The 12,382-nt window shown below is 30.6% G+C and overlaps 1 protein-coding gene across 1 annotated transcript; it reads left to right on the top strand.

Moving 5' to 3' along the window:
* The first annotated feature begins 879 nt into the window (after window positions 1-879).
* On the top strand, window positions 880-11,574 carry LOC127707382 (uncharacterized). Its single transcript, XM_052211866.1, has 6 exons — window positions 880-1,062; window positions 2,100-2,225; window positions 2,879-3,001; window positions 4,968-5,087; window positions 9,337-9,453; window positions 11,501-11,574. The coding sequence occupies exons 1-6, from the start codon at window positions 1,023-1,025 to the stop codon at window positions 11,572-11,574; spliced, it is 600 nt and encodes a 199-aa protein (XP_052067826.1). The 5' UTR covers window positions 880-1,022.
* Window positions 11,575-12,382: the final 808 nt, after the last annotated feature.

Below are 12,382 nucleotides of genomic sequence, written 5' to 3'. Positions count from 1 at the left end.
ATATTTATTAACTGATTTCCGTTGTTTTATTCATTTAAATTTATTAAGTCAAAAACACATTTGATGAATACAAAGGTAAAAGTATCAGTTTATGATTGGAGGGATGGAAAACTTGTATTCAAATTTCTTAGGTTTTTTTGTCACTCGAATGATTGGATAATTAAATATTTGCATAAACGGCGCAACTAACAAGCCTGGTGAAACAAAGTGAAAGATATAATTAAGTTCAGGATAAATGGTCGGAGGAGACCTTAAGCTAAGATGTGATATGATAACCCTCATAATTGTCTTTTCATGTTTATATTTTGATTTTAAGAACTAGTTACATCTGTATGATTATATGGTTTCAGTTCACGGTATGTTATTACTTATACAACTCAAGATGCTATCAAGCTTAATTATGCTATGCAATTCAAAATAAAGTTACATTTATGTCATATACTTGTCCGAGTCGGATATTACTGACACGAGGTGTTTGTAGAATAACTTCACCTCCCAATGTATACTTATAAAGGCGACAGTAGCTTATATGTTCAAATCTCAAAAATCGATTAAGAAGAGAATCAGTGTAACAAACAGAAAGTTGGGGAATCATGCAAATATACACTCAGTTAAAACATTACAATCGGGAAGATGACAAAGTCGGTAAAATTACAGATTAGACGAGTATTCTGTTATCTAAGGACTTGTAAAACATGTTGAATATACACGTACCTATAATTACGATCTTAAGGCAGCTCATAAATTGCGGTTATATTAGAAATTACCCTGAGTTTTAGGCTACGAATAATTTACTTTACATTCTTTTCAGAAAAAAAGAAGTGACTTGTTAATTTAGTTTTCAGTAAATAGAGATTTGACTTGGTTTTTTTTATGTTATAAATAACTGTTCAGCTTTGTTATTTTAGAAACATGTTTGCAAGTGTATTCATAAGACTGATTTGAAGTCAGATTTAGAGAAGCTTCCAGTATGCATTAACCCAATTTCAACAAATACAGGAAATGTTGATGAAGTTTATTCAATGTCACATTCATCACTTCCAATCTTCAAATTTGAAACAGGTATGCCATGGCAGATTATTTTTAAAATCTACTCGCTTGCAATTATATTTGATTGAAACACAGATTACAATTACCTTGTTTTTTTATGCCTTTTGGAAATACGTATCGGTGCATCGTTAGATTAAAGACATACCTTTGTACATTTTCTGGGACAATGGTGTAACAGCACACCATAAGAATAACGTGTAAAAATAAATTGCCATTGGTTTGAATCAAAAGATCGGTACGAGGCACAAAACAAGTAACATAAACACATTAGACACAAAGCATCGATATAAGATCTGAAAGCTAGTTCAAAGTCAATTATAACTAATAAACGAATTATGTTATCCCAAACTACAGTGTGTATTATAAGCGTTGACAAATAAATGTTTTTAAAAAAAACCAATGAAATCCAAAATTAACATATTACACGAAATAGAATGTTTAATTTTTTTTTTTACATCAAATTATTTACTCAAAATTCACTCAGGTTACCTGCCATAGTTTTCTTCAATCATTGGTTGATCTTTTTGTTATTCTAAATTTTTAAGATAAATGACGAGTTACTTAGTGCTAACATATGTTGATGACAACAGTATGTGAACAGACGCTGTTTTACCTACCTTTTTTATTTGAACATTTTTCTTGCGTTACTTTGGCATATTTGTATGTAAAATACACTTTACTGACATTTGTTAAAGTAGTTTATTTTTACAAAAAAAGTTTTCAACATGCAAGCTCACCAAAAATGTACCATTGTCACAAAACAGTTTTCTCTCGTTCGTGTATTCAGCTACGCATATTACTTGTTTATTCCAATTCAAACATAATTTGTTCGGTATCCTAAATTTGTCACATTCTTCTGGATGTACTAGGTGAAAAGCTAATTTAATTTCCATTCATTTTCTCTGAAGATCACTGCAAAGTTTGAGTGTTTGGTTTTGGCTGTCATATATTGTTTATCTTTTCGTACAATGTATTTACAACGAATGCAATTGCTACGTTTATACAGATGTATGCCATGATGCTACATTAATATATTGCATATACCTTAGAATTTAGGTATAAATCTATACAAAAGGACAATAAAGACGCCCGTAATCATCACTGCCTCGCCATAAAAAATGGTATTTTCACAACCGCTGATTGCAGTTTAAAAATGACGGCTGTTTGTACAGGAGGTTAGTATTTTAATATGAGTCTATGTGTACAAATTATTTTTTTCGCCAGAATAGTTTTAAAATTAACAAACGTTCCGTCTATAATGCATTTAGTTGATCGACTATCGCGGGTTGACTGTTTTTTTTTTAAATGTCTACGTTTCTTTCTCATGACCTCACAATTTTCAAAACAATTCTTCAGTCAGGTTTTTACATGTAACCTCGCACTATTGCATTTGATTCTTATTCAGTATTGATGACCCCTTTGATTGGTGTCAGAATCCTTTCAGTTACTATTTCTATTATTATACGCCCTTTTATTGTTTTAATTTCATTTATAATCATTTAAAAACCAATGTTCATGGAATAAACAATAGTTTGTCGTGGTGGTTTGTAACTATCCAATGCTGTAGTAATAAATAGAGATTTTGTAATGATATGGTAATCATCACATCTTTCAAAGTAATCAATTAAAAAATAATGATCACGTCTTTGTAATACAGTGGCGGAAGATACAAAGGCGACATTTAAAAAACTCATAAGAAATTGACATCGCAATTATTATCATGGTATATGCGCTGGGATACATGATACACTGTACTTTGTCGTTTATCTACCTTGAATTTACAAGAAGCTTTAAAATTAATTGTAATTCAAATAACATAATATTGTAGGTGACAGTCGTTTCGGGACATGGATTTTTACTATTCACAGCTGTTTACTAAAGAACGAATCTGTTTCGAACAACCAGAGCGCATTCCGAGAAACATGGCTAGGCTACTTCATGTATGAAGAAGGTAACATACTTACTGCATATATCATTACATTATAATATGAAGCCATTAATTAATGCAGATCAACATATTACGTATACCATTATCAATATATTTTAATTTGTCGAAAAGAATCAGGTATTACACTAATTTCTGCAACTGCTAGAGTGTTGACTTAATCACCTAATTTTTGTGCTGGAGACGTTGAGAATTCTCTCTTTGTAAACATGTTGAATGAAATTATATAAATAGTATTCAGTTTTAATTTGTTCTGTTCAATAATGCAAAGTTGCTGATCATGTTGGTAATAATAGAAACTTAAATGCACTGGGATTATGTAAGTTACATAATTCTTCGTCTGAAATTTAGTCAAACAATGTTTAGATTTGCATCAGCAGGTTTCAATCTATGATTCTGTGAAATCGTGTCAGCTTCCTAGATCACTGGGCCAACAAGGCTAGGTATTGTTTATGGAGTCTGTAAATTAAGATACCACCCAAATAAACTAGCAGATCCCCTTAAAAAAATACATGATTTTCTGTTATTGTCAGACTCACCTTACTTTTGTGATCCTTTAAAATAATAGCCATCAGTATCAATCATGCCAATCAAAAATGTTGGCTTACAATTCAGTACAAGTTGTCGTTGCCTTCCATTCTAATTTCGAGACCATGAATCAAATAAAGAGATACTGTTAGCACTCAGTTTAGAACTCGTATCAGATATTTGTAATACTTACTTTTAATTTATTCAATTAATCGTAAATTCAATTAAAAAAAGACTTATCAAGGTAAAAACAAATTAGGAAATACATCTGCATGAACTGTAAAAGGAGCTGGATCGGGTGCGTCGACAGGGTAACCGTCTCCTACATGCATGCATCTCCCTCCATGCGAATCCACACTCAATCAAAATGTCACAATCGTGAATAAGACACAATCGGAAAATTAACAGATAAGATGATAATACTGGTACCTAAATATCTACATGTATGACCGCGAAAACATATTACTAATGATTTGTAATATCGCTCAACAAATTTGTGATGGTAACGTAAAACTAATGTAGTGTCGAATTCAGTCATTCTGTGTCATAAATCTGTTTGAGCTGTTTTTGCGTAAGAAGCACACCCTTAAATAGTGTGAACATGCACGAGCGTAACGTATTAAATTAGATATTAAACGCCATACAACGGAGCAGAATGGTATGTTACTGCTAAATAATGGGAAGATGATAATTAAGAATTTGAAATCATCACTTTGTCATGGATTCAACTTTGAAGTCGTCCGTTGTGTCAATATTGAGGAAAAGATCAAGATAATAATCAGACTTTGGACTTTCAATAGTATCCTTAATATCCAGTTAACTGGGGTATATGATGTAAGCCGTCATTCAAATGTCGGTAATTGAGTGAAATGATATCATCAATCTGTCTGAAAGTGAAACAAATGAACTTTGAAAGAATTGGGTTTTTTAATTTTGTCTTTTAGATTCTTCTGTATACATTCTGTTTTAAATGCATAAGAACAAAACAAATAGGCAAGTAGTGCTGCACAATTAGTACCAACTGGAATACCGACTGTCTACTGAAATATCAATCCACCAAACTCAACAAATACATTGTCCATCAAGAATTAAAGCATTTTAATGATATCATATTCGGTGTATTTATTATGGGACTGAGTATGGGTCTTTCCAAAGTAAGATTTTTCATGACCCAAAATCAAATAAAAATATTTCATTTTTATCACAATGGAATCGAACTAACGATTTTGCCGTTGCCGTTTCATTTAAAAACCGAAAAACTATCATTTTGCAAATCAATATAGTATTGTTGCACCATGATTGTTAGATAGGAAACTTTTACGTTTTAGTTCATGATTATGTTTTAGAGATAAATTTACATAATTATAGATTAATTATTGAGTAATGATTAAAGATCTGTTTTATCAGGAACTATGTAGTATTAATGTCTTGTTTTCACTTTTAGACAAAGCAAATCAAAGGTGTGCTGCAATTCTAAGAAACAATTTTACTCAGTCATTGACCTACCAGTTGAGAAACTGTTCTGATCACTTGGCTGTTTTGTGTAAAGACGAAAACAACATAAGTAAGTCAACATGTATACAATTTATATTATAAATTTCTACGAGTAAAAGTTCACAGAAGATTTCAAGAGGAAATATTTGCTACTATTGTTACCATTATTTGACAAGGCATGAATTAATTTTCACTGTCTGATAGTCAGACCTCTTTTTGTATCTGGGTCATTCCAGTCGTTGTTGTGTAAAAAGCTTTGTTGAATTTAAATGTTCAAAATGCTGGATAGGTTTTACATCAAGTGGCAATTTTGTAAAAAAGGTGTAACTTTTATTTTATTTCTACAACTTTTAATTTAAACAAAACATACCTATCCAACGTATAATTTGATTGAATAGAAAGTAAACTTTCCACAGTTGGTGTGCATAATATGTATATTTGCATATGATATTTTGTTGAACATTTTTTTGTGTTAAAAATTACAAATTTTGAGAAATATCGTTTTGAGTTACGATTTCAATGAAAACTGATATATTAGTATGCAAGTTTAATATGCCATCCAAATTGACCCTAGTGTCAAATATCTGTCGATAAACATTTGCAGTTAAAACATAGTTTTTGTTAAAAAGTTACATTTGGTGTAACATTTGTTTTGTTCTACGATTTTACTGAAATTATAATACCGATTCCAAATTGTTTTTTCTTGAATTTGAAAAACAAATTGTGAAAAAAACTTTTGAAAATACATTTTTATGTGCTAGATTTGCAACGGAAATTGATATTTAAGCATAATATCCTATTCCAAATTGATTCCAGTGTCAATTTTGTAGTAAAAACTAGGTATTTGTTAAAAAAAATGACACCAATTTTGAGGGTACAAAAGGTTTTAACGAAATTAAAAATTGCCAGTATAATAACATCTTTTTGAAATTGATTCCCAGTGACAATAGAATTGAGAATGGAAACGAGGAATGTGTCAAAGAGACAACAACCTGACCAAGAGCAGAAAACAGCCCAAGGCCAAAATGAGAAAAAAATGTAGTAAACAGTTTGCGTATTTTTTAATTTTTGTAATGTTTATTTTATCTGTAAAAATCCAAACATTGAAATACATAGATTTAAACATAATCTGAAATATAAATATTAAAATTGTATATATGCTTCTTATATATATATATATATATATGGAAATTATACACATGATCACACTCATCTTTTATTACTCTTTTAGGTTGCACTTTGTAAATACAGCTGTTTCAAAAACCACGCCTCTTTTGGGGAGATATATAATATTCATAGATATTTTGTTTTGTTTACCTACTGGTTCCCAGATATGATGTCTATGTTTCTCTTCGTAGAGACATAACTTGGGAATGTTATCAGTATAAAAAAACATGAATAGCGTCCAAATTGAAATATATGGAAGACCCAAAGTGAAGGGAGGGGTAGTACAGAATTTTAGTATAAGTTTAAACTCTAAGAAGTTCGGGGCATATACATGTTGAAAATATGCCGCACAGCCCTATGTTTTGACCTTTGAAAAAATAGTAGTGCATATATATAATATATATATGAGATTTCCATTTTAGGATATATTTTTTTACGAAACTTCCTAGTAAAAGTGGTACAGTTTTAGCCGTAAAGGGAGTTCCTATGGGAAATTGCATTGTCTATATTTACAGGATTGCAACCTTAATTATCACCGATAGCAATGTGATGATGCAAACTAACCACTGTCCAATTGATATTGATATGCATCAACATCTTATCAATTTTGAATAAATTATTGCAATGCCTTAAATGATTACAAAAAGAGATATTTTCCCCTACATATAAACTATATTTTAATAATGTTCAATGTGGTAAAAACTTATTTTTTGTTGAAGAATTTAAAATTTTGAGAAACATGATTTTTGCTAGGATTGCAATTATAATTGATATATAGGTACAATGACATGCTGTTCCAAATGTATTCTCGGTGTTGAATTTGCAGTGAAAAAAAATGATTTTTGTTACAAAACAAACCACAAATTTTGAAAATCATCTTGTTGTGCTAGGATTCGAAATCAAATTGATTTGAAGGTATTAAATGCTGTTCCCTATGTCAAAAATTATCCGTCTACTACCATTTTTGAAATGTCTGTCACAATATATTTAAAAAAAAACATAGTCAGTTAGGATTTTAACGAAACTTGATATTAACTGAGAAAATATCCTGATTTTTTTTCTAGTTTAAGAAAACTTAATTGAAACCCTATTTAATGTATTTCTTTGTTTGTATCAAAATTAATTATTTGTTACTGTGCCTATTGCAAATGTGCAAGCGGGATCTTTTCTTACATGACGAGTTCTCTAGTTAATTTACAAATATTTTACGCTCGTACATGTTCACACTATCCGAACTTCTTTCACAAGGGCTGTGCTCCTTACACAAAAACTGTTCCAACAGAGTTATTAGAAATAACGACAGAAATCGACACTGCTTACGTTTAGCGGTCACCATCACAAATTGGTTGACCGATACGATGTGTCGGTGTCTTAACCCATAAGCTACATGCTTTCGTGGTGTTAGATCTTTAGATACCATTATATTAGTCAGATCTGTAATTTAACTGATTGTGTCATAATCTCTGATTATGTCCTATTCCTCATTATGATATTTTGACTAAGTGTGAATTCGCATGGCGGGTGATACATGCCTAGCAGAAGATGCTTATCCTGTCGACGCACCCGGTAGGCATCTTTTTGAAGTGTATGCGATGTCTTTGGTTTCTTTTTCTTAGCTTGATTTGTGTATATATTTGTTTATTTCTTATATAGAAATTAGGTGATATGGTATGATCGTAAATGAGACAACTAATCAGAGTTCAAATGTTGTTCTCTAATTGTGAAACTGTTTGGATTTATCCTTAAAAAATGTCATTTGATGTGCGATTTTTTAATGTGAAAACATATTCTTTTCGTGAAATTAATTGGGACAAAGCAGCTAACAATGTGGTGGTGGTATAACGTAAATACAACTCGGAACTTCTTGAGAATGAAGTTATAAATTCTTATATATTTAGGTCCGTGTGCTCGACAGAGATTCATATAGTAAACAATCATATCATTATCATATCTGATCAGCTAAAGGCCTCTTCTGAACATCTGAAGGTCCTTACCTCAACAACTAAAACAAAATCTGTAAACTATCGATTCATCTTGGCCTCTAGTAAGTGTTCTACAACTTTTCTTTCTGTGCTTTTAACTAGTTCCTTAACTACAACGGTTACCATAGAAATTATCATTAACTTCTGTAATAACGCATGTGAAAATAGTGTTTGTATTTTTATATTGTTTACATGTAAAAGTTGTTTAAACTTGATGATAATGTAAAGCTTATTTTAATTTCTATTCTGATATGGGGCATGTAAAAGTTTATTGTTAATTTAAACTTCGTGCATTTTTACCACCTTTTGTGCCATTGATTTATTTATCGGTAAAATGTACTTGCACAACCAAGTGAAAATTTTCCTTTCTAATGTATAAGTGATGTACAGAGCCCGTAGAAGAAAATGATACTCGTTACATTCCATTCAATAAAAAACTGGATAAATGATTCTCGGCTTTACATTAATTACAGTATCTTCTTGAAAATGCATAAAAAAACTTAAAACTATTTTAAAAAAGGTGGTTTCCATAGAACACAATGTCGCGTCACACTTAATCATTTCCATGTTAAGTATTCCGCAGAAAAATAAACACAATCATAGTTTTTCCATATATTTGAACATTTGTACTGACTTTTATATTTATATTGCCCTAATTTCATGGTTTACTTCATAAACCTAAATCTGTAACCTGATACATACCTATGTTAATTGAACCACGAAATTTAGGTCGAACCTAAATTTGACAAATATTTCAAGACTTCATGTCATTATGAAATGTGTATTAAATGTCAAGTTGATATGATCTCACAAACGGACGGACGATCAACAAACTGGGAACCTGGTACAGGATATGCGCTCTGAATCTATTTAGGCGCAGCTTGTCGTAATCTAAAATCGTTTGGTGTTGACACGATATCGATTGTTTAAACAGCTTTTTTTTTGTCTGGACTGGTTAAATGTTGCTTTTGTTGGATCGAACCAGTTCTTAGCAGGAAGGAAAGACTAAGGTAACCATCTTTCAACACTCAATCCATCGTTAGTTTCTACCTGCATAACAAAAAAAAAATAAAATACCACACAGAAACCTTCTACTTGTAAACAATTCGAGTTCTTAGATTGATGTAATGCTAATAATTAATTTAGTTTTCTTTTATATTTATTTCGTAGGTCCTTTTAGCACGTCAACAACTTTGAATAATGGTAGCCTGTTTTCTTCAAATTCAACAAATACTTCTACAAACATTTTTAATGTACAAGATCCAGGCAAAAAGAATCAAACACTCGGTATGATAATTTAAATCTGTCAGATATTGGACACACCAGCAAACTGTATAGCCCTTCAACAAAGTGATAAATGTAATATTGGTAAATGCATCAGGAAAAAACATTATTCTGTATTTTTAGCACGTTTTCCCACAAAATTACCGCTTATCAATTTTAGGTAGTGCGGAGAGCATGCTAGCTGGCGGGATGGCTGGTTTGTGTGAAACTGTTTCCGTTCGTAAACTTGATTACCATTGAACCAATCTCAAATTTAAAAAATGCTTGTGCTCATAACAAAATTGATATCAGTTCAACATTGATAACTTCAGAGGTTGGTTGATTGACAAATGATTGTTATGTCGTTTCAATTGTTAATTTGAGATCTTTTCAACCAATAGATGTATTTAACCATTTTGGAGGTTTAACTGAATTGTCTCCGAATGACCCAATATTTGTCTCCGAATATTTTTCTGATGTCACGCAACCATAACTTTTTCAATTATATATGATATCAAATGTTTTAAATTAGGATGCCATATTTTGCTGGGCCTTAGGTGGTTTTAAATAATGGCATACAAGTGTAAATACATCTATTCTTTTCTAATTTTTTTCTCAACTATTTTGTCTTATGACAGGTTTGTGGTCAATTTTGTTTGGTTTTCACTTTTAGTATGCTGTTAAAGTGTTATAATCCTTGATTACCTTAACAAAGTTGTGTCTATGTAGTTAATTGACAATTTGCCTTTTACATGTACGTATACACTTACTAATACTGAATAAAAATGTCCGTTAACTCAAAGTTCCATATGTTTTTCTTCTCTGTGGGAAATCTACGGAACAAAAACAAAAGAAAATTCACTCTTCTTATGATAGAGTCCAGAAAGTCAATAATAAAACAATGCCGGCGACGATACTGATCAAAAGTTATTTCAAAATAATAGTACATTTTAAAGAAATTATTTGTTGAAAAGGGTTATTAGAAATATACATGCAAATACACGACGTTTTATGTTTAGTATGTATGGAGATAATTGCATTAGAAGCTTGTGAAACTGAAATCTAAGAAATGATAATTTTTTGCTGCATATTGATAAAAAAAAATGGAAAAAATCAAGTCCATACAAAATCTAAAGATCTTTCGAATCCGGTCACTAATTTTTGGAGTGTTCCCCCAAAGTCTTAGCAGGTTACATTTTTCCAAAATATATTTATTTTTCACATCCAAGTTTTCGAATACACCGATCTGCTCTTCACATGTACATTCAATATAGAAATATTGTCTTTTCGTGAACATAACAATTTAAAAGTCTGTTTGTGCAGGTTAAAACGTTAAAAAAAACTGTTCTAAAAAAGTAGGTATCTTTCTACTATTTCATGCAATTTTGAGAAAAGGTCGTCTCGATTTTTGTATATGTATTTGCGGTCTTGTCGATCAATTCACATTTAATGTTTACATCGGGATAAGGTTCGTTTGAATTTGCTTAGTAACTTAATTTCAAATTAAAGTGTTTAGTCTCTGCTGCATATCAATCGATTCCTTTGGATTTTTTCCCCTGATTTTCTCTGATCTAGCTGAATAAATATAAAGAATAATTAGCATGTTCCAGTGAGGTATACAGCCAGAAGAAACATAAATTGCATTTGATACTCCAGGAATTTATTCGCATAGCAACATTTAAAACCAATTTTACATCAAGCTTCTATAGCCTGCTGTACTCGTCGATTGCTATTTAAGAGGGAAATGATACATTTAATGGAAGTTTTGTTCTTATTTCAACTTTTTTCTATTTTCACTATTTACTAGAACGTTTTTCCGTGAATTCATAATTGATAGCGTCCTTTCTAAAACGGGACAAACATTGAGAAGATCTAGTTTTCAGTGTTTACAGGGGAGATAATATTTTGTCACTAGATTTCCCACTGTTCTGGCGTATATGTAATATACTTATGAGAAACAAAATCATATACAACATGTACAATTTAAATGCATTAACACACTCACACTTAATAATATATAAAACTAGTTGTACGTAAAATAAAAATATACATATCTGTTTTTAAATTGTAGGAGAAATCGTCATTGTGAATGTTGTACTGTTTTGTTTGATCATTCTATTTGTCGTTATGATTATCTTAAGGTAATACATGTATGGACCTCTATTGTGTACATATCATACAAGTAAAATAAAATATAGTATATTATTAGGTTAATATAGAAATTATTATAAAAGCACACAGAATGATGTAGGCATTGTACAGTAATATCTTTATCATAAACTATTTATGACATAGCTGCTCATGATTTACTACAAAACTAGAACTGTTAGTTTACGGTCGGACTTAACGATTTTTGTTTTGTTTTGTTTTAATTGTTTAATATACAATAAAGAGATAAAGGATAACTGTCACTAAAACAACAGTCTAAAAAGTCAAAAGAACATATTATAATCATGTGAATATCACTATACAACCTTCACGAATGGACCAATGCCATTAAAATTTAGTGCTAATATTTTTTAACCGCAGTACTGTACTAAGAATTATTTATTATCTATATTTTGATGTCTACGTTTGAACTTCCGTTTGATAATAAATGTTGTTTAAGCTTAGTGGCAGTCATAACTTATGATTCGCAAACTTTTTAATGTGGCAAAAAAAAGAAGTTTGTTTAGATTCAAACGGTCATTGTTTTCCTTTCAGGACTAAAAACCGGATTATCATGATTATTTTTAACAAGTGAATTGTTGTTATAACATTTCGTGAAAACCTTTTGGAAATCAAATTCTAATAAGGGAATTCTTGCTTATTACGGTTTGATTTTATATGCTTAATGTGGATTAAATGGCTTTATTTTTTTTTTTAATTATTAATTATCAAAATATTTCTTTTAAACAGTTGCAGTTATTGTTAAAAATGTTTATTTTTTGTGTTCCTTCAGTCTTAAAGATGT

The sequence above is a fragment of the Mytilus californianus genome, unplaced genomic scaffold (assembly GCF_021869535.1).
Source record: "Mytilus californianus isolate M0D057914Y unplaced genomic scaffold, xbMytCali1.0.p SCAF_68, whole genome shotgun sequence".
Lineage (NCBI taxonomy): Eukaryota > Metazoa > Mollusca > Bivalvia > Mytilida > Mytilidae > Mytilus > Mytilus californianus.
This window is presented reverse-complemented; position numbering and strand designations above follow the sequence as displayed.